This window comes from Manis pentadactyla, chromosome 1 (genome assembly GCF_030020395.1).
Source record: "Manis pentadactyla isolate mManPen7 chromosome 1, mManPen7.hap1, whole genome shotgun sequence".
In the NCBI taxonomy this organism is placed as follows: Eukaryota; Metazoa; Chordata; class Mammalia; order Pholidota; family Manidae; genus Manis; species Manis pentadactyla.
Genome location: NC_080019.1, coordinates 89,956,506 through 89,981,133, shown reverse-complemented (window position 1 = coordinate 89,981,133; position 24,628 = coordinate 89,956,506). Strand labels below are relative to the sequence as shown.

The 24,628-nt window shown below is 35.8% G+C and overlaps 1 protein-coding gene across 1 annotated transcript in view; it reads right to left on the bottom strand.

The window, feature by feature from the left end:
* Positions 1-24,628, bottom strand: part of LEKR1 (leucine, glutamate and lysine rich 1) — a 191,576-nt gene that overhangs the window by 56,642 nt on the left and 110,306 nt on the right. Inside the window, exon 8 of the mRNA XM_057499450.1 lies at positions 2,199-2,280. Coding sequence (XP_057355433.1) covers positions 2,199-2,280 — 82 coding nt within the window. The remainder of the gene's footprint in view (positions 1-2,198; positions 2,281-24,628) is intronic.

Below are 24,628 nucleotides of genomic sequence, written 5' to 3'. Positions count from 1 at the left end.
TAAAAACTTTAGGAAAAAAAAAACCTGAATTTCATCCATTTAAAAATTGCCTCTTCCCCTTAAGTAAGAATCCACAAAACTTACATCCAAATATTTAAAAATCTTTAAACTAAAGGATTATCTTAAATTGGAGAGGTGAAACTCATTCCCACCCCCACAAAGAATGAGGATTAAAAATTTAAAGAAACGATTTCACAGCACCTTCCAATTTCTGGAAGTTCAAAACGGGTTGGGTGTGTCTAGTAAATCTCCAGTTTATTAACAAACTGTATGTCACAATTTTTGAGTGAATTATTTTGACTTCAAATTTAATTTACCATAAGACAATGGCCAACTTGCAAATTTGGTTTTAACCCACACATAAAGTAGTGCTTATATACTACTGGGGAATCTCCTGAGCTCTGAGCACTCCAAGATCGGTCCCAGGCTCTGATCCCAAATGCCTACCCTACTCAGCTTCAGCCTGGGCATCAAGGGGGCAGACGGAGCAGAGATGGAAGAGCAAGGAACAGCAGCACAGAGCAAGGTCTCCAGCCGTTGGGGCCAGTTAGGTGGCTCCAACTTTCATACATCACATTTTCTAGAAATAGATAACCTGCCCATGTTCTAATTTTAAGTTCTTATGTAGACAGGAAGCACCAGTTTTATAAACTGAAACAACAGCATCATCGTTTCTGCAACTGCATAGCAATTCTTTCCAGGTAATTAACTTGATGGCCTTCAGAGAGGTGGCATATTTTTCGCTCCAACCCCAATCTATTCTGACACTTACAACTTTCCGGCACTCACAAAGTATGTTAAAAATATGATTACAAAACATACCACAAAACGTGTTAATTTTAAATAGGTAGGCTCTTTGTATATATAGAGAATTCCGTGCAAACTTACTCAGTAAAAATCAATCCATGTCACAACCAATGAGCTTTATTCTTCTTCCTCAGTATGCTTAGCACTGTGATTAGCTTTTCTCCTAACTTGCCAGGACGCTACTCTATTTGCTGAGTCTTGGCCTGGCCAAAAATTCCCTTTTAGCTTAATTGAGTACCAGCAATACCTCCCTATTCCCAGACTGTGCCCTCTTCACCTCTTGAGCTTCAAGGGGCCAAAGCCACACAGCAGCCACTGCGGCTGATGAGGGTACCCTCCACGTGAAACCTCTGCATGGCCAGAGGCCTCTGCTTGGCGTTACTAGAGGGTGGGAGCAATTTTTTTTTCCTGGCAATCACCACCTTGTTTCACTTTTTTATGTTTCTTCTTGAAACTTCCTGGGCCCAGTGGGCATCCAAGGACCCCCGTCCACTCATTCCTTCAACCCCAGCCCACAGACAGGTGAACTATTGCATCTACTGTACTACTAACCACAGTGTTCTGAAGCATGTATTTTTTTTCCAGAACAAATGAGTTTTTGACAAATAATCCATACACTTTAATATGATAGGGCATTTCTGGAACTTTTTTCTTTGTATTGAGAATTTTATTAAACACATTGTCCTTAGGAGTAGTCCATAGTGGACACGACATTGGATTGCTAAGCATTATAAATATTTATATTTCTTAATATGGTTCATCCTTCTAAAATATAGGAACTAAAAACCAGAGCAACCAGATTATATACCACAAAGTAGAGAGTTCATTTCCTTTTCAAAGATTACATAAGTTCTATTTTAGTGTATAATTATAGATGTACTATATTTATACTTTAAAGTAATTTTTGGAACTTCAGAAATAAATTCATTTTTAAAAGAAATGTGCTCTGGATATTTTAAAAGGGCATTTTCTTATCATTTGTTTCCCAATAGTTTCTTCCAACATATAAAGTGTAAGTACTCCAGCATTTCAAAGACACTCAGCTATCTTTTTGAACCTAAAATTGGAAATTTTAAGGAACAACTTCAATGTAGTTTTTTTCCGGACAGATAACAAAGAGACATTAATAAGAGAAAAAGTTCAGAGAATATTTCACATTACGCTACTACATTTGAACAACCAGAGAAAGCTTTAATACAGATGCATAAGTTTCTTACTGAGGGAAAGAAGTACTTCATGTATTTAAAAACATTGGTCCTTCAATATACAATATATACCAGAAAAGTCGCTGAGAAAAGCAGCAGTAGATCATACCCACTGCCAAAAGTCAAAAAGAACACATTGGGGGTCTTTCTAAATTCTTATAGGCTGTTTAATGTTCCCCATCTTACATGAGCTTTTCTTTATAGTTGTCCAGCTTGGCCGTGGCCTTCTGAAGTCTGAGCCCAAGGGCCTCTACTTGACATTGTAAATCTGAAATGACACAATGTTTCCATCTGATTAGTACAAGTTAAGTGTTCAGATATTTTCATAGAGTAAACCACATTCTTTTAAAGATGCCACTCAACTCCTGATGAACAATGCAGCTATTTATTTCACTTTGCCTGGATGACCATATGCAGCTCATCCCTACTCCGAAACCCCATTAAATTGATGGGTTTGGGGCAGACCCAATTTACTGGCCTATTTCAGCCCCCAACCTCATGCTCATTTTCAAACAGTTTATCAGCTAAATTTTACAAATGTTTCCAAGGGAAATTTACGTAGCTGATACACATATGAACTTCGGATCATGTGACTCACTTCTGAAACACTTGATTGCCTGAGCTACCTCTTGTGGCCAGGAACTGAGAGGTATTGCTGAGGCCTCCTAGTAGAAATGAAATAGACAAACCATGTGCAAGGCTCCCAGTAAAGACTCTGTTAACTCTGGGTAGCATCTAATAGGCATTTTAATGATGTCCAAAGCCAAGAAAATACAAGCAGAAAATTGGCTTCCATAGAGACTTGAACTGGGGAATTCAAGCAGTGTTTGAGGAGGATTATTCAAGCAGCCGTGTCTAACATGTGTGTGGATGCAGAACTGAAACTAAAGCAGAAGAACAAAGGGCTTGAATGATCTGCGTCCTGCTCTTGGCCTGTGTGTGGGAACTGTGATCTGAACCCCAGTCCCAGTGGCGACACTTGTTGGCTCTCTTTTTGGGAATAAAGTGGAAAACAAACTTACACAGATGGACTAACTGCTTTCTATGAAGAAAATAAGTTTAAAACATTGGAATCATAAAATTTCTATGTTCCAACTCCTCACATGTTTTAATACCATTTTTCACAATAAAGTTTAAAACCTTTATGCACCCAAACAAATACATAAATTTTCTATATATATCTTCACTCTGCCTTCTCAAGCCAGTTCCTTAAATCAGAAAATAAATTCACTCTAAACAAATGTTTTAATTAGAACCTACCAGATATTGGTAAAATTTTTATGCTAATCCAGTACATTCACATACATTATTTAATTTCACCTCTCAAACTGCCCCATTTTTCAGAAGGAAAAAAAAATGAGATCTTTTCTTAGTCTCTTGCCTGGTATCTTACAATGAGTAAATGCATTAGCCAGCAGTCAAACTGACTGAAGGCTTTAAACTCAGCTGAGGAGAATAATTTGAGAGGCTGGTCCCTTGAAATAACATTCAATATGGACTTACTTGATTGATGACAATTGTGGGGTATATCATTTCCATTTATCAAGTGATACCATTATATGAGAGAAAAGATAAAATTACATACAATGGAGAATTTATCTTTGATATAACCTTTTGCAACAAGGCAATCTCTTATGAGTATTATGTAAAGTGTTGCTTTGTTATTAAGTTCATGCAGGCTGGCAGAGGAGCTCTATGCACACAGGCACAACCAAGAGATTTTGACCCATCCTCTGAAGAATAAATAAGGATAGAAGTTAATGTTTGTTGATGGTGTTCTATGTCCAGGCACTGTGCAAAGTGCTATCTCCTGTATCACCTGATTCGTAGTCATAACAGCCATGAAAAACATACAGGTTTTATTTTTACCAGTGAAGACTGTAAGAGCCCAAGTAATTAACTAAATTATCAAAGGTCACATAGCTAGTTAGAAGTTATCCTGTGATTCAACTCAGATTGGCCTCATCCCAAAGTCATTATCTTTCTCTCTTACATGGACTCTCAAAATATAAAAAGCACAGGGAGACATGATATTTGTCTGTGAAAGTGTGGTTAGTGTGGCTATAAATCTGTTTAGCATATCTCAGAATCTTTAAAGAGGTACACCTAAGACAAATGAAAGGGATTATTTTACATAAAATATATAGTAAATTGGTGGAATGTCTAACTCCAAGAGGTCGGTTTAATTTTAATTTTTGAGAGAGTTTAAAATTAATATATTATAATTAATGGACGACATTAAGGCAAGTATGGTATTACTGTGATGGACTTTGTGAGAATGCCGTACAAGAGGACAATTATGGCTTCCTAGTAAATATCCCTCGGTGCTTTGGGCAGGATATAATCTTAAACTATGAAGCATGGGTCTGAGCACATGTGATAAAATTTTGTGTTATCATTTATAAATTCAGTTATTGTTAAGAGGAAGAATTGATTATCTTGAAAATAAACTTGAAAGAACTGGTACTTGATATATGAATTTTATGCAGTTAATTCTCAGTTACCTGATAATTAGTAGAATATGAGCCAGTAATAATGGAAGCTAATTCAAAACCCATTTTTATAGCACTGGAAAGTATTGTTGGCTCGTATTTGAATATACTTGTGCATCATAGTTCCAGAATTTACTTGGTTTTAAGGAAAATAACCTACACAATCATGACCCAACTCAAAAAAGGAAAAGTTATACTTTCCAGTATTATTCTCTCTGCCTACCTACCTAAATCTCCCTTTCCCCTTATTTCAAGCTAAGCGTAGATAACTTAGTTTTTAATCCACAGTACCCAATGAGTAGAGAAGCCACTTCTTTCAAATTATTCACTATATATTTACAGCAGCACTATATATTTACAGAGAAAGGAAACTCAATGTTTTACTTTAAAATACAGAAAACTCTGAAGGCAGTGGCATGAAGTTAATAGAAGTGGGAAATACACGTAATGTCAACAAAAAAATCACTTTATATAAGCAGAGATGATACCACATAGAATTGAGAAAAGAAGAATCATTATGAATAATCCATAACATAAACAGCCCACCAATGTATAATTAGGAGTTGATTAATATATTTTCCATGGCTGTTTTTTTTCTTTTGATTATATTTTCTCTAATAAAGAAGTGCTAATAATTATTTTAAAAATACATAGGACATATCTTTACTGTTATGAATAAGGCACAAATATCCTATTGGCTTATTATTGGTTCTGGTAGACTAGCAGAGTCTTTTTGTTTTAGGAAGCAAAGTGCCCAGTTCCTCTCTTTAACAAGTAAAGAAACACAGGAAAAGCAGCAGAGAGATTAAGCCACCTGCACAAGACAGCTCCTTCAGTTCCTGAGGCAAGGAGTTCTTAAATAAGTGTATTGTTCTGTGCAGCCCTTCTCTATAACTAAATAATTCAACTTCAATTTTCTGTCATTCAGCATGACATTGGATTATGAGGCAAAAGGCCCTGAATGCCTACAAAAAGAAAGGAAGCATTGGCTTTAAACACCATGCAGATGTAAGGCGGAACCCATGGAAACAATCCAAAATTTACAACAGCAAATTCTACTATGATGTGACTGCGTTTTTGCAGATATTAAATAAGAAGCAAATGATTTTAAATGAACAAGACAGAAAGGAGCTCTTAGCCTCTCTTTATATGAAGACAGCTGCTCGTTGGATAGCATTACACAGGCATCAGATTTGGGATAATTAGTCATTAAAGAGAATGCTGTTATTCCTAAAGGTTTCTAGGAACTACAAATACAAAAGGTATTCATAGTTAGCTGTTTTATAGGGTATAAAACTTTACAGTCACTTGAAGGGTATAACAAGTTAGTATGATGCTTAAGAAAACAATCAATAAATCCTGTATAATGGAAACATATTTTAAGCTTAAAACTTTTGGATAAAAAAAAAACACTAGACAAATGAAAAATCTGGTTCAAAGGGCTATGTGGAGGAAAATGATTCCAGATTCAAGTAGCAGAATGCAAAACAACCAGGCAGAAGAATTGGCTCCTAGATCGAGACCCAGGGGAAATTTTTTAAATGAGATTGAAGGCTGTATAGTTTTTAATACTAGAGGTAACTGAAGAAAAGGAAAAAGAAAAGCTCCTCATTCTTTTAATACATTTCTAAGACAGTATAACAGAGGTTTAGTGCATGAACTCTAAAGCCAGACTGCCTAATTTTCAATCCTGGTTCTGCTTGCTACTAGCTGTGTGTGACTTTAGGCACTTTCACTTCCTTATCTATAAAATGGTTACTACAGCATAGGATGGCACTGAGAATTAATTGGTTTAATACATGTACAGAGTAGAACAGTGCCAGGCACTATGTAACTGTTAGCTCTTATTATTGGTGGTGGGAGTAAGGCCACGCCTCCCTACCCCCAACTTCTGCTCTGAATCTCATCACTTCTCACCTTAGGGACCTTGTTCTTGCAGCTGGACCTGGTGTCACCAGTAGTTATCTTCGTATGGGGAAGGGTAAAAAAAAAAACGTGTATTTTTCTTTAACAATCTATAGAGTAACTATGGCAAATATTAAAACTTAAATATGCATGATGATCTCACACATATTTGTTATGTTATTCTCTGTATTTGTCTGTGCCTGACATATTTTAAAGATATATTATTTAGAGAGGGGTCTTGATTGCAGTCAAGGATGATAGTGTGTTCTGTACCAAGGAGTCTAACCAACTCAGTTCTGTGTGTCCAAGGTACAAAAGAAAACAAGGGAAGGAGAACTTGGTGGAGGTGGGAGGGATGAGGCTGAAACTAATTAAAGACAATCTGATTGTGTAAATAAGAAGCACAGAAATGCAATTGTTGTTTGCAGGGATGTGGTTAATAAGGAGTGTTGTTGATTTTGTGTTTGTTTTAAGATGTTGCGACATACTTATTTGCATTTGGGAATAATCCACTTTAGAGGGCATCCACACCTGTGAGTTTAATGTATGCCTCCTAATTTGTTTCTTATGTGTGAAAAAATAGCACTTTTTGCAGGTGGTTAAAAAAAAACTGTATAAATGGTATTAAGCTATAAATCTTATTTTAATTCTTACTTTTCTTTATTACACATTATGTTTTTGAGGCATATTCATGCAGCTATATAGAGATATGAGTCATACCTTTCTACTATCTGATATTTACTTTTGTGCACATACCACATTTTACTGATCTAGTCCAATAGCAAGGGAACCTAAGTTGCTTGTAACATTGCATCACCACAAATAATCCTGCAATAAACGCTATTTATCCATCTTCTTGGGTATTTATGGGGAAGTTTTTCTGCAGTATTCCCAAAGCAAACTCATGAGTCACAGGCATATACGTACTTAAATAGTGCCAAATGGTTCCCCGGAGGGAGGCACCAGCTGACACGACCAGCTCACTGAATGAAGGTTCCTGCTTTCCTAACACTTATTAGAGTTATCTTAGAAAATTTTGTTTTGCCAATCCATAGGGTGCAAAGTAGGTCTCATTGTTAGTTTAATTTTCAGTTCTCTGCTTACTATTGAAGCTGATCTTCCCATTTTATACTTTTATGTAATTCGTGTTTCCCTTTTTATGATTTGCCTTTTCCCCAGTCTCTTTGCCATCCATTCCAATTGAACTTTCTTTTCTACTCCTCCACAGAAATAGATCTTTTTGAGGTTACATATGACTTCCTATATTGGCAATTCCAAAATTTAATTCTATGTTCTTACATAATCAAGTTTCAGCAGCATTTGACACAATTGTTTACTTCCTCTTTGAAACATTCCTCTGGTCTCCATATACTACACTCTCCTGTTTTCTTCTACCTCATTGGCTATTATTTCTTAGTCTCTATTGATGATTCTCATTTTCTGATATACTGTAAATGTTGGGAAGCACCAGGGTCCAGTCCTACACCCTTTCTCTCTACCTGCATTTTCTCTCTAGCAGATCTCATCTAGGACTAAGCTTTCCTAGCATTAATCTATATTAATTTTAGCTAGGCTTTGAATAGCATTAATATAAAGGTGTCTTCCATCATCGTCATCACAGCTAGTAAGTGTTGATACTTATTATGTGCCAGGCACTATTTTCTAAGTTCATTACACTCATTTAATCTTCACAATATAAACTAACTAGGATGTATGTTCTATGAGACCAGGAAACCTATCTTACATTCTTGTTGTTGGGGACCTGGAAGGTACTCAAAAAATAATTGTTGAAAGAATGAATGAAATTTTATAGATACCATAAATAAGAATGCTAGCAAATAAATGTTTAAAATTATGTACCTAAGATTAAAATGTATGGAACAGAAAAAGTTGTTCAGTTTCATTGATAATATCTAAGATGTGCCTTGCCATTAAAATGCAGCTTTCTTATAAACATGTCATTTTATTTCAGTAGACATTTATTGAATACCAATCTGTTATAGGTAGGGTTCACGCTAGCTAGATTCAGTGTATAAATATCAGATATCAATATTCCTTTGTCCTTAGAGAAATTATAATCAAATGCCCTATTTTGCCTTCATGAAGGATAAATTGTGCTTTAGATAACAATATCAAGCAACTCCTTTAAATTTAAATCTGTTTTATTTTCCCAACATTTTAAATGATTTTATTTAATTAGATGGTTAGTTAATTATGTGGCTGAAATTGTGGGATTTCTGATCAGATATAACTGATGTAAATGAACATAATCAGTATGCTGCAATTAGATGGCATTTGTATGTATATATTTGTTTCACAGTTTGATGAGCTTAACCCTTTACAAATGTAATATCTCACTTAAATTTTTTAAAATTAGCATTAACAGAGAAAACCTGTGCAGAAGTAAGAATATATAACAATCATAGTAGAAAGTTCTTTAATGAGTATTCAACTATATCAATTACAAATTAACATACTTTAACTTTAGCAAACATTTTTACAAAGCTCAGATGGTGATACAGCCCCTTGGAAAATTCATTTCATTTTAGAGTTTATATTTCAGAGGTTTGATTCACATCTATTCTGAAACAAGTATAGTGAAGTACATTAACATATTCTGCATAATGCCAGAAGGAACTGAAATAACATTCCAAGATTTTTATAAATCAGATGCTAGAGCAGGTGTGAATATACAGCTAAAAATTTACAATTCAGTCCAGATGTAGTTATATTAAAACCAGAAAATTATTTAGCTGGATGTGTGTGGGGAGGGGAGCATGGAAAGTGCATTAAATCAAGCTAAGAAGATAATCAGATATTTAAATATGGAAATTAATTATATTCTAATATTAAAGATTATTTAATCTTTAAAAACAGCATTTTAAAAAATATATAGCTTGAAAACTTCCACTGTATTTTTTTAAATTCTGAACATTAAACCAATTCAATATAACATGAAGATAATTGCAACTTACAGGAGCTTATAAAATATTACAAATTATGGATGGATAAGATAGGAGTGGTCTTAAATTCTATTTTTTTCCCCCAAATATAGTAATTTGGTTTGCTATTACACCAGGAAAATTAAAATGCATATTCTATATTTGTATAGTTCTTTATGGGTCTCTGTATTTTATCTTGTCAATTTTCCTAATGCTCTAAGGTAGTTTAAATAAGACTCATCTTTCTATTTTACAGATGAAGTAATCGGGTCAAAGAGATTAATTAACTTGTCCAAAGGGCCTGCAAAACACATAAACAGAGCCAGAAAGCAGAAGTGTTTGATTCCTGGGTCAGTGTTTTTTTCCAGCTGAATCACATTGCTCATACGACTTTTTCACTTTAACAGAGGAGCTCCTAGTGAACAGATGCAGCACTTACGCATGGTACAACGTAAATGGAACTCAAACACATGCTAAGTCAAAGAAGTCAGATATGAAAGATCACATATTGTATGGTTCTATTTACATGAAATGTCCATTATAGGCAAATCTACAGACACAGAAAGTAGATTAGTGATTGGTGGGGTAGGGGCAGAAAGGTAAGGGGAGTGACTGTTAATGACTATGAGGTTTCTTTTTAGGGGTGATGGAAATGCTTTAAAATTAGATTGTGTTGATCTTGAAACTCTATAAATAATCTAAAAATCACTGACTTACCCATCTAAACAGTTGAATTTTATATTTAAATTATCTCTCAATAAGATTAAAAATTCAACAGATGTTAAAATACTGTATATAAAGTCATTTTATTCAAACAAATTTGTGCATTGTTTATTGTGCCAAAGAGTTTACTGAAAGAAAAAAATCAAAGTTTTTCATTTGGAATAAATTTGAAAGTTGCTCAAAATTTATTTTAGGAAGGATCTAATACTGAAGTGATTTATCTGAACTTTGTCTTCCAATATTTGTGACTACTGACAAAAAGTAAAGGGTACTTTATTGTACCAGGTGGAAGGAAAATCATTTAAGTTGACTGACTTGTGGGTCACAATGACTTCTGAGAGGATTATTATCAATTGAGATAAATTGTGCATTTTGGAAGTTATATTACTGTGAACTAAATGTAAAGTTACAAAACTTGTGTAAATAAATCTTTAAAAGGGAACCAAGAATTTAGTCTCTACAATTTTATCTTATATGTTCACTTTCCTATGAAAAGATTACATGTTGGCATTAAGATTTAGGTTGCTATTGACAGCCTATTATTTGCTCTTAAATCACTATTAACTATATAGACCAGAGTTATCACTTGTATTTAAATTTTTGAGTGTCTATATTTCAAAAGATAAATAAAGGGAAAATATAGGAGAAACAGTTAAAAGTTTTTAATGCAGAAAAGTAATGATCAATAAGACTATATACTTGAATTAAAGTTGAAATTGTTTAATGATGATTTAAAAGAAAAACATCAGAATATAAAAATAGGAACATTTATTTAGCTTTGGAAACAAACAAATGGTATCAGAGTTAATAGTTAGATTTACATCAGTTATAGCCTGATGGAGCCCTCTGAGGCCTTAGTCCAACACACTGTTGCCTACGTGTGGACACATGCTCATCAGGGCTAAATGGTCAGTCACCTGGCTAATGTATGGAAGGTCATCACCTTCTGATTCTTGGCCTAGCAAGCTAATTAATATCATGTTAGTGGGGAATGTTGCGTTGGGGGCAGAGGCTGAAAGACATAACAGAGAGGTAGTTATAGTTTAAAATGGAGAAAACTCTATTCTAAAAGTAAGAGATATGGGAATATAAAATATTAGAACTTCTAAAATTTATTTATAAAGAAACACAATAATGATGTACATAGTATTTAACATAAGTTTAAAATTTCACAACATAAATAAGTATATTTTCTGAACTCATTTTACTAGGCTAGCATTACCCTGACCAACCAGACAAGGACACTCCAAGAAAAGAAAGTTACAGATCAATATCCCTGAAAAATATATCTATGTTATGTATGCTCAATAAAATAATAGCAAACTGAATTCAAAAATACATTAAATGTCTCATATACCATGATCAAACTGGATTAATTCAGAGATACAAGAATTATTCAACATCGGTAAATCAATCAATGTGATACACCACAGTAAAAAATGAAGGATAAAAATCATGTGATCCTCCTGATAGATAAAGAAAAAGCATTGGACAAAATTCAACATCCATTTATAATAAAAAGATAAAAAGTGTCAACAAAGTGGGTATCTCAACATAATAAAGGCCTTATATATGACAAGTCCATAGCGAACATGATATTCAATGGTGAAAAGCTGAAAGCATTTCTCTAAGATCAGGAACAAGACAACAATGCCCACTCTTGCCAGTTTTTGTTTTTTTTTTTTTTTAAATAATTATTTTTTATTGAAGGGTAGTTGATGCACAGTATTACATTACATTAGTTTCAAGTGTACAACACAGTGGTAGAACATTTATATACATAATTCTAGGTTCCAGCTATCACCCTACCAAGCTGTTACAATATCTTGACTATATTCCTTATGCTATACATTACATCCCGGTTACTTATTTATTTTACCATTGGAAGTCTGTCCTTTTTTTTTTTTTTTGTGAGGGCATCTCTCATATTTATTGATCAAATGGTTGTTAACGACAATAAAATTCTGTATAGGGGAGTCAATGCTCAATGCACAATCATTAATCCACCCCAAGCCTAATTTTCGTCAGTCTCCAATCTTCTGAGGCATAACAAACAAGTTCTTACATGAAGAACAAATTCTTACATAATGAATAAGTTACATAGTGAACAGTACAAGGGCAGTCATCACAGAAACTTTTTGGTTTTGCTCATGCATTATGAACTCTAAACAGTCAGTTCAAATATGAATACTCATTTGGTTTTTATACTTGATTTATATGTGGATACCACATTTCTCTCTTTATTATTACTATTTTTAATAAAATGCTGAAGTGGTAGGTAGATACAAGATAAAGGTAGAAAACATAGTTTAGTGTTGTAAGAGAGCAAATGTAGATGATCAGGTGTGTGCCTGTAGACTATGTGTTAATCCAAGCTAGACCAGGGCAATAAAACATCCACGTATGCAGAAGATTTCTCTCAGAACAGGGGGGGTGAGGTTCTAAGCCTCACCTCTGTTGATCCCCAATTTCTCACCTGATGGCCCCCCTGCGACTGTGCCTGTCTTAGGTTGTTCCTCCCTTGAGGAATCTTACCCGTCTCTGGCTAACCAGTCATCTTCCGGGGCCATACAGGGAATGTAGAGTTGGTAAGTGAGAGAGAAGCCTTATTGTTTGAAAAGGGTAGCTTTTTACTTCTTTGCATATTTATGCCCTGTGGCTTCTATGCCCAGCATTTGTCTTGAGGTATCTTTACCACTTGGAGGAGTTATGATACTCAGTAAATTTGATATGAGGCACGAATTCTATTTAAGGGTTGTAATTAGGAAGGAAGAAGAAAAGCTATAGAAGTAGCAGGCGGAAGAAAACATGGGAAGATTGATTATTTCTTTGACATATCTTCTTGTAGAGTAACTTCAGCGTATATAGGTTTTAAGCTACTACTTAAATTGCGCACACACATTAACATAATAGGAGTATAGTTACATAACCAAAGCATATCTGTAATTACCAGCCATCTCCAGTGAAACCAAGAAAACCATTAAGGCACCTTAGGCATTTGTGAAAACTTATCTATGATATGGTGGATATTGTCCAACTGAACTTGAACAGTCTGAGAGAAATCAGACAAATTAAAACAACCCATTCCTGGGGACTGTTCACATGCCATATGTTCTTTTAACAGTAAATAGTCTGTAGTTGTAAGAGTTTGGAGCGCTACAATTTGCACTTCTCCAAATTCTTGGTTGAGTTCCAACAGTATAGATCCAGTCAAATTTGTTGTTTTACTGTATGCACAGGCCAGCTTAGATATCTCCTTCCTCATTCCCATGGCAAGTCCAGGAACTGGTGGGATGAGTGCATCTACTGCTGTAGCAGTGCGTGGATCTTTGTTGGGGTTTTTTGATGATCATCTTCTGGCATGAGTCTTCCAGAGAGTGCAGATGTTAGAAGTTCTTTTTCATATCGTATCTTAGTTCATTTTCAGGGTAGCCCAATTAGGCTTTGATCCTCTGTATAAACACAAACAGACCCTTTGCCTACACTTTTATATGCCCTTTATACCCTTGTGTAGAAATCGTTGGAGGTTACCACACAGGAACTGCCCTTTTTTTTTTTTTTTTTGCTTTGTTTTTGGTATCACTAATCTACACTTACATGATGAATATTATGTTTACTAGGCTCTCCCCTATACCAGGTCTCCCCTATAAACCCCTTTACAGTCACTGTCCATCAGCATAGCAAAATGTTGTAGAATCACTACTTGCCTTCTCTGTGTTGTACAGCCCTCCCTTTTCTCCTACCCCCCCATGTATGTTAATCTTAATACCCCCCTACTTCTCCCCCCCTTATCCCTCCCTACCCACCCATCCTCCCCAGTCCCTTTCCCTTTGGTACCTGTTAGTCCATTCTTGAGTTCTGTGATTCTGCTGCTGTTTTGTTCCTTCAGTTTTTCCTTTGTTCTTATATTCCACAGATAAGTGAAATCATTTGGTATTTCTCTTTCTCTGCTTGGCTTGTTTCACTGAGCATAATACCCTCCAGCTCCATCCATGTTGCTGCAAATGATTGGATTTGCCCTTTTCTTATGGCTGAGTAGTATTCCATTGTGAATATGTACCACATCTTCTTTATCCATTCATCTATTGATGGACATTTAGGTTGCTTCCAATTCTTGGCTATTGTAAATAGTGCTGCAATAAACATAGGGGTGCATCTGTCTTTCTCAAACTTGATTGCTGCGTTCTTAGGGTAAATTCCTAGGAGTGCAATTCCTGGGTCAAATGGTAAGTCTGTTTTGAGCATTTTGATATACCTCCATACTGCTTTCCACAATGGTTGAACTAACTTACATTCCAACCAGCAGTGTAGGAGGGTTCCCCTTTCTCCACAGCCTCGCCAACATTTGTTGTTGTTTGTCTTTTGGATGGCAGCCATCCTTACTGGTGTGAGGTGATACCTCATTGTAGTTTTAATTTGCATTTCTCTGATAATTAGCGATGTGGAGCATCTTTTCATGTGTCTGTTGGTCATCTGTATTTCTTTTTTGGAGAACTGTCTGTTCAGTTCCTCTGCCCATTTTTTAATTGGGTTATTTGTTTTTTGTTTGTTGAGGCATGTGAGCTCCTTATATATTCTGGACGTCAAGCCTTTATCGGATGTGTCATTTTCAAATATATTCTCCCATACTGTAGGGATCCTTCTTGTTCTATTGATGGTGTCTTTTGCTGTACAGAAGCTTTTCAGCTTAATATAGTCCCACTTACTCATTTTTGCTGTTGTTTTCCTTGCCTGGGGAGATATGTTCAAGAAGAGGTCACTCATGTTTATGTCTAAGAGGTTTTTGCCTATGTTTTCTTCCAAGAGTTTAATGGTTTCATGGCTTACATTCAGGTCTTTGATCCATTTTGAGTTTACTTTTGTATATGGGGTTAGACAATGGTCCAGTTTCATTCTCCTACATGTAGCTGTCCAGTTTTGCCAGCACCACCTGTTGAAGAGACTGTCATTTTGCCATTGTATGTCCATGGCTCCTTTATCAAATATTAATTGACCATATATGTCTGGGTTAATGTCTGGATTCTCTAGTCTGTTCCATTGGTCTGTGGCTCTGCTCTTGTGCCAGTACCAAATTGTCTTGATTACTATGGCTTTATAGTAGAGCTTGAAGTTGGGGAGTGAGATCCCCCCTACTTTATTCTTCTTTCTCAGGATTGCTTTGGCTATTCGGGGTCTTTGGTGTTTCCATATGAATTTTTGAATTATTTGTTCCAGTTCATTGAAGAATGTTGCTGGTAGTTTCATAGGGATTGCATCAAATCTGTATATTGCTTTGGGCAGGATGGCCATTTTAACGATATTAATTCTTCCTAGCCACGAGCATGGGATGAGTTTCCATCTGTTAGTGTCCCCTTTAATTTCTCTTAAGAGTGACTTGTAGTTTTCAGAGTATAAGTCTTTCACTTCTTTGGTTAGGTTTATTCCTAGGTATTTTATTTTTTTGGATGCAATTGTGAATGGAGTTGTTTTCCTGATTTCTCTTTCTGTTGGTTCGTTGTTAGTATATAGGAAAGCCACAGATTTCTGTGTGTTGATTTTGTATCCTGCAACTTTGCTGTATTCCGATATCAGTTCTAGTAGTTTTGGGGTGGAGTCTTTAGGGTTTTTTATGTACAGTATCATGTCATTTGCAAATAGTGACAGTTCAACTTCTTCTTTACCAATCTGGATTCCTTGTATTTCTTTATTTTGTCTGATTGCCGTGGCTAGGACCTCCAGTACTATGTTAAATAACAGTGGAGAGAGTGGGCATCCCTGTCTAGTTCCCGATCTCAGCGGAAATGCTTTCAGCTTCTCACTGTTCAATATAATGTTGGCTGTGGGTTTTTCATAGATGGCCTTTATTATGTTGAGGTACTTGCCCTCTATTCCCATTTTGCTGAGAGTTTTTAATATGAATGGATGTTGAACTTTGTCAAATGCTTTTTCAGCATCTATGGAGATGATCATGTGGTTTTTGTCTTTCTTTTTGTTGATGTGGTGGATGATGTTGATGGACTTTCGAATGTTGTACCATCCTTGCATCCCTGGGATGAATCCCACTTGGTCATGGTGTATGATCCTTTTGATGTATTTTTGAATTCGGTTTGCTAATATTTTGTTGAGTATTTTTGCATCTACGTTCATCAGGGATATTGGTCTGTAGTTTTCTTTTTTGGTGGGGTCTTTGCCTGGTTTTGGTTTTAGGGTGATGTTAGCTTCATAGAATGAGTTTGGGAGTATCCCCTCCTCCTCTATTTTTTGGAAAACTTTAAGGAGAATGGGTATTATGTCTTCCCTGTATGTCTGATAAAATTCCGAGGTAAATCCATCTGGCCCGGGGGTTTTGTTCTTTGGTAGTTTTTTGATTACCGCTTCAATTTCGTTGCTGGTAATTGCTCTGTTTAGATTTTCTGTTTCTTCCTGGGTCAATCTTGGAAGGTTATATTTTTCTAGGAAGTTGTCCATTTCTCCTAGGTTTCCCAGCTTGTTAGCATATAGGTTTTCATAGTATTCTCCAATAATTCTTTGCATTTCCGTGGGGTCCATCGTGATTTTTCCTTTCTCGTTTCTGATACTGTTGATTTGTGTTGACTCTCTTTTCTTCTTAATAAGTATGGCTAGAGGCTTATCGATTTTGTTTATTTTCTCGAAGAACCAGCTCTTGGTTTCATTGATTTTTGCTATTGTTTTATTCTTCTCAATTTTATTTATTTCTTCTCTGATCTTTATTATGTCCCTCCTTCTGCTGACCTTAGGCCTCATCTGTTCTTCTTTTTCCAATTTCGATAATTGTGACATTAGACCATTCATTTGGGATTGCTCTTCCTTTTTTAAATATGCTTGGATTGCTATATACTTTCCTCTTAAGACTGCTTTTGCTGTGTCCCACAGAAGTTGGGGCTTAGTGTTGTTGTTGTCATTTGTTTCCATATATTGCTGGATCTCCATTTTGATTTCGTCATTGATCCATTGATTATTTAGGAGCGTGTTGTTAAGCCTCCATGTGTTTGTGAGCCTCTTTGCTTTCTTTGTACAGTTTATTTCTAGTTTTATGCCTTTGTGGTCTGAAAAGTTGGTTGGTAGGATTTCAATCTTCTGGAATTTTCTGAGGCTCTTTTTGTGGCCTAGTATGTGGTCTATTCTGGAGAATGTTCCATGTGCACTTGAGAAGAATGTATATCCCGGTGCTTTTGGATGTAGAGTTCTATAGATGTCTATTAGGTCCATCTGCTCTACTATGTTGTTCAGTGCTTCCGTGTCCTTACTTATTTTCTGCCCGGTGGATCTATCCTTTGGGGTGAGTGGTGTGTTGAAGTCTCCTAGAATGAATGCATTGCAGTCTATATCCCCCTTTAGTTCTGTTAGTATTTGTTTCACATATGCTGGTGCTCCTGTGTTGGGTGCATATATATTTAGAATGGTTATATCCTCTTGTTGGACTGAGCCCTTTATCATTATGTAGTGTCCTTCTTTATCTCTTGTTACTTTCTTTGTTTTGAAGTCTATTTTGTCTGATATTAGTACTGCAACCCCTGCTTTCTTCTCACTGTTGTTTGCTTGAAATATGTTTTTCCATCCCTTGACTTTTAGTCTGTACATGTCTTTGGGTTTGAGGTGAGTTTCTTGTAAGCAGCATATAGATGGGTCTTGCTTTTTTATCCATTCTGTTACTCTGTGTCTTTTGATTGGTGCATTCAACCCATTAACATTTAGGGTGACTATTGAAAGATATGTACTTATTGCCATTGCAGGCTTTAAATTCGTGGTTACCAAAGGTTCAAGGTTAGCCTCTTTAGTATCTTACTGCCTAACTTAGCTCGCTTATTGAGCTGTTATATACACTATCTGGAGATTCTTTTCTTCTCTCCCTTCTTGTTCCTCCTCCTCGATTCTTCATATGTTGGGTGTTTTGTGCTGTGCTCTTTCTAGGAGTGCTCCCATCTAGAGCAGTCCCTGTATGATGTTCTGTAGAGGTGGTTTGTGGAAAGCAAATTCCCTCAGCTTTTGTTTGTCTGGGAATTGTTTAATCCCACCCTCATATTTGAATGATAGTCGTGCTGGATACAGTATCCTTGGTTCAAGGCCCTTCTGTTTCATTGTATTAAATATATCATGCCATTCTCTTCTGGCCTGTAGGGTTTCTGTTGAGAAGTCTGACGTTAGCCTGATGGATTTCCCTTTATAGGTGACCTTTTTCTCTCTAGCTGCCTTTAACACTCTTTCCTTGTCCTTGATCTTTGCCATTTTAATTATTATGTGTCTTGGTGTTGCCCTTCTTGGATCCTTTCTGTTGGGGGTTCTGTGTATTTCCGTGGTCTGTTCGATTACTTCCTCCCCCAGTGTGGGGAAGTTTTCAGCAATTATTTCTTCTAAGATACTTTCCATCTCTTTTCCTCTCTCTTCTTCTTCTGGGACCCCTATAATACGGATATTGTTCCTTTTGGATTGGTCACACAGTTCTCTTAATATTGTTTCATTCCTGGAGATCCTTTTGTCTCTCTCTATGTCAGCTTCTATGCATTCCTGTTCTCTGATTTCAATTCCATCAATGGCCTCTTGCATTCTATCCATTCTGCTTATAAACCCTTCCAGAGTTTGTTTCATTTCTGCGATCTCCTTTCTGGCATCTGTGATCTCCTTCCGGACTTCATCCCATTTCTCTTGCGTATTTCTCTGCATCTCTGTCAGCATGTTTATGATTCTTATTTTGAATTCTTTTTCAGGGAGACTGGTTAGGTCTGTCTCCTTCTCTGGTGTTGTCTCTGTGATCTTTGTCTGCCTGTAGCTTTGCCTTTTCATGGTGATAGGAATAGTCTGCAGAACTGGGACGAGTGACGGCTGGAAGGACTTCCTTTCTTGTTGGTTTGTGGCCCTCCTCTCCCCCTTCGCGAGGCGCTGGGTTCTCTCAGGTGCGGATGTGGTCTGGATATTGTCCTGTGTCCTCTGGTCTTTATTCTGGGAAGGGTTGTCTTTGTTATATTTTCATAGATATATGTTGTTTTGGGAGGAGATTTCCGCTGCTCTACTCACACCGCCATCTTCTGCCCCTCTCCCTCTTGCCAGTTTTTATTCAACATAGTACTAGAAATCGCAGCCACAGCACTCAGGCAAGAAAAAGAAATAAAAAGCATCCAAATTGGAAAGGAAAATGGTCACTTTATGTAGATGACATGATATGATATATAGAAAAACCTAAAGACTCCACTGAAAAACTGTTATAACTAATAAATTAATTCAGTAAATTTGCAGGATACAAAATCAGTATCTATTGCATTTTTATACACTAATAATGAACTATCAAGAAGAGAAATTAGGAAATAATCCCATATACAACTGCATCAAAAAGAATATAATACTCAGGAATAAATTTAACCAGGGAGGTAAAAGACCTGTACACTGAAAACTATAAGACATTGATGAAAGAAATTCATTACAAAAGAACACACAAATAAATAAATGGAAAGACATCTCATAGTCACAATTGGGAGAACTGATGTTACTTAGAATGTCCATACTACCCAAAACAATCTATAGACTCAATGAAATCCTTATAAAAATTGCAATGGCATTTTTCACAGAAATAGAACAAATAATCCTAAAACTTGTATGGAACCACAGAAGACCTGGAATAGCCAGAGCAATCTTGAGAAAGAAGAACAAATCTGAAGGCATCACAGTCCCTGATTTCAAACTTTAATTAAGAAGTTATAGTCATCAAAACAGTTTTATTGGCATAAAAACAGACATATAGATCAATGGAGCAGAATCAAGAGCTCAGAAATAAACCTATGGTCAATTAACTTACAACAGAAGAGCCAAGAATAAACAATGCCAAAAGGACAGTGTCTTCAATAAATGGTGCTGGGAAAACTGGATAGTCACATGCAAAAGAATGAAACTGGGCCCTTATCTTACACCATACACAAAAAGTAACTCAAAATGGACTAAAGAGTTGAGTGTAAGACCTGAAACCATAATATTCCTAGAAGAAAATATAGGCAGTAAGTTCCTTGACATCAGTCTCAACAATGATTTTTTGGATTTGACACCAAAAGCAAAGGCAACAAAAGTAAAAATCAGTAAGTGGGACCACATCAAACTAAAAAGTCTTTGCACAGTAAAGGAAACAATCAGCAAAATCAAAGACAACATACCAAATGGGAGACTATATTTGCAAATCATATATCTGGCAAGGGGTTATTAATCAAAATACATAAAACATTCAAACAACTCAAAAGCAAAAAAACAAAAGACTGATTACAAAATTGGCAGAGGATCTCAACAGACATTTTTCCAAAGAAGACATACAGATGACCAGCAGGCACATGAAAAGTGCCTCAACATCACTGATCATCAGGGAAATGCAAATCAAAACCACTATGAGATACCACACCTGTTAGAATGGCTATTATCAAAAATGACAAGAAATAACAAGTGGTGGTGAGGATGTGGAGAAAAGAGAACCCTTGTGTACTGTTGATGGAATGGAAACTGGTACAGCTACTATCGAAAACAGTATGGATGTTCCTAAAAAGTTAAAAATAGAACTACCATATGATGCAGCAATTCCACTTCCAGGTATATATCCAAAGAAAATGAAAACACTAACTTGAAAAGATATACGCACATCCATGTTCATTGTGGTATTATTTTCAACAGTCCAATTATGGAAGCAACTTAAGGGCCTGATAGATGAGTGGATAAAAGAAAATGTGATACATATATATACAATGGAATATTGTTCAGCCATTAAAAAAAGATGAAATCTTTCCATTTGCAACAACATGGATGGATCTTGAGGATGCTAAGTGAAATAAGTCAGAGGAAGAGAAATACCATGTGATCTTATGTGTGGAATCTAAAACGTATATATAGTTCATGTTAGTCAAAAAAGCATAATGTGTTAATATATTAAGAGAGAGAGAGAACCTAAGAGAGAATAAGGAACAACTAAGAGCATGGATAATAACAGGTCCCAGAATAGAAGTTCAGGTGAGATGAGTTAAGAGATTGAGAACACAGAGGGAATACATGGTATGGAGGTTGAATGTTGTGAAGGAAATAAAAAGGGGGGTAGTGGGTGGGGCAGAGAATTAGGCAAGGAAAATAGAAGGGAAGATGTTCAACTAGTACTAAAAGGAAGCCTTATTGTGGTGCTTATCCCTTAAAGCTGGTTCTGCAATTGTGGAGAAACTGGAAAAATGGCTCATAGGGAGGAGTATAAACCAGTCAAATGCTTAGAACTGGATTTAAAATTATTAATTATAATAAGCCACTTACAAAACTCATATGAAAAAGTGAATTTGAATACTTTCTATTGTATACTTTGAACAAATAATTATGTTTCTTAAAAACAAGACACAGCAAGAGTGAAGAGATGAGTGGCATTTTAACTATTTGCCCACAGAAAATCAAAAATGCCATATCCATTTGTTAATCCAGTAATTCACTGTGATGTATTGGATTTTCCTCTTCTCAAATGACTGGCATGATTTCTGAAAACATATTAATCTAGAAAAAGATATGATGATGATTATCAAGATAAGAGAAAATCTTAAGGACATTAATTGGTTGGTAGTGGAAAAATTAGGCATGCATTTCAAAGAAACCAGAATAAAAAGTAAGATTGTTGAAGTTTATGAAAATTATGAAAGAAAATGTCATGAAATGATAAGGCAAACTAAACAAAATAACTTGAATGACAACAAAATTGGAGCTAGACAAAGCTGTAGACTATTTTTAATATAGAACAAGAACAAAAAAAAACTGTCAAGGATGGCTGGAGTGCCAACACACACAACCAGTGTGGAGCTAGGAGGTCAGAAGCCCCACGCAGACCCATGAGGAATGGCAGAGCACCTGCACATCAGTGGTCAAGGTGAAGACAAGGTCACTTGGTTGGCACGTGGTGGATGTCCAATAAATACTTGCTGAAAAAATGAGTTAATCCTGGGACATGATCAGCCCAGGACCAACAGACGGAAACAGATGTATTGTGGCAATAGGCTAGTGAATAGATTAATGGACAGTGGGCAGAGATTAAATTTGATTGTAACAAGTAGAAAATAGGTAGAGAGGAGGGAACAGAGGGGTGTGCTTGGACCACTGGAAGTGGGAACACCTGAGAAAATCCCCCATGGACCCTAGAGGGAAGAAGAAAGTGTACTAGGTTTGGGATACAGTAATGACAAGACCTGAGATAGAAGCTTTACTGTCTTTCCTGTACTTGTAGTTTTCCTAAGCCACTGTTACTACATTTTTTTTTATTAAATCCTTTCCCCAACTAGTGCAGCTACTATCTGTCAATGTAGAAAGATGTCACAGAGCCATTGACTATATTCTCCATGCTGTACTTCCAACCTTGTGACCTTGTGATTGCGATTTTGTGCTCCTTTACCCCCTCATCCTCTCCACCCATACACCCCAACCTCTCCCCCAAGGTAACTGTCAGTCACTTCTCAGTGTCTCTAAATCTACTGCTGTTTTGTTCATTTTGTTTTTTAGATTCCACAAAGAAGTGAGATGATATTGTCCTTGGCATTTTAAATCATGCTATCCATACTGCATAGAAATGCTCTCAGTCATTTAAGGTTCTACTTATATAAATTAATTAACTTGACATTTAATTACCAAAATATAAAAATTAGTATCATTCATATTTTTCATATCATATTTGGGTCTGAAAAAATTTACAAAAATGACCCTTTGAAGTGCTTGAAAATTTTGACCTGTTCAAAAAGTGAAGAACAATTTAATTAGCTTTCAGGAAAGCCTTTTTGAGCAGAAAAAAAGCAATTAGCCCACTGATCTGAAGAATGGGTCAGAAATCATTTCCATTAGCACTTCAACTCATTAGTTATACAAGATCTGGGTTTGTGCAGTTTGTTTCATTATTTCAATGCCAAGTAAATGTATTTAACTTGTGTAGTTGTGGTGGTGTACTACGTGTCTCCACATTTGAGGCAAATACACAAAAAAAGAGAATATGAAGGTCCACAAATGTTTGTATTTTAAAACCTTTAATAATGGAAGTCCATGAAATTTTTTAATTGGCATATTATACATGAAAAATCACTTGGTGGATAAAACGTTTGCACCTGAGGTTAAAAGAATGAATGTGACATCTGATACCATAACAGGTAGAGGCCCAGATATCTAATAGATCATCAAAACTCAGTAAGGTTTAAATGCATGCTTTTAATATATGATCTTGGAATCCTATCAGCAGATATGGACATCTAGTGGTTAGAAGACTTACTCTCTGCCTTTAATGTATGATCACCGAGGTCACTGTTTTCATGAGATACTGAAAAATATTGGTGGAACAGGAAAAGCTTCACAAGTAATGTTGGTTATCATTGTGAATAGATGCAATGTGCCACTGTTATTACTTTTATAAAATGAATTGGAAAGAAACAATAATCTGTGCAATCAGTTGACCAGAAGGGTATTTGTGGATAAAGCAAGAGGTACATTTATGAATATTTTTCCAAATGTTCTGTCAATTTCCATACTGAGACTCAGATATGGGAGTAAGACTGTTGTGGGGCAAATAAAAAAAAACAGAAACAAAACTAGTTGTCCTTCATGGATTTAGTTCAAAGGAAGTGATAGTTATTTATCACTAGTGGAGAGTAGCTTTAATGATCCTTCCCACTCTGACCTACCAATTTTAAATGGTTTCAACCAAGAGAGATGTAACAGATAGCCTTTAAAGCGATTTCTTTCTCTGTTAGTTTGGGTGTTACCCATGGATTGAATCTGTTCAAAACCAGCAGCAAAAATGAAACCCTAATTTAGTCTTGAAATTATATGCCACTTTGCTCTGTAATTACACTGTCCTTTAGATGAGTCTATTTTACATCTATAACTTTACACCTCTACATGAAGTACTGAATATATCAGAATCTCCAGTTGTGCTTCTGATTTCAGTATAGACTACTCAATGAAGGTGAGGCCTTAATGAGTATAAAACTATGGCTAATTAAGCACACATAATGTAGGGGGGATCACAGGGAAGGCAGTATAGCACAGAGAAGACAAGTAGTGACTCTATAGCATCTTACTACGCTGATGGACAGTGACTGTAATGGGGTATGTGGGGGGGACTTGATAATGGGGGGAATCTAGTAACCATAATGTTGTTCAAGTAATTGTACATTAATGATATCAAAATTAAAAATTAAAAAAATTTTTTAAAAGATGGCTAATTAGTACTACGTTATTTTGGTGAGATTCTTTATTGTAGGAAGTTCTTTATTGTGAGCTAATCTTGTAATATGTGTAGTTTTTTCTCTTTTGAAGAAATGTTTTTCCTTTTTTTATTGAAGTATTGTTGATATACAATCTTATATTGGTTTCAAGTACACAACATAGTGGTTCAACAGTTACCCACATTATTAAATCCTCACACCAACTGGTGTGGTTACTATCTGTCAACATAGAAAGATGTTACAGAATCATTGACTATATTCTGTACTTGTAGTTTTCCTAAGCCACTGTTACCACATTTTTTTTTATTAAATCCTTTCCCCAACTAGTGCAGCTACTATCTGTCAATGTAGAAAGATGT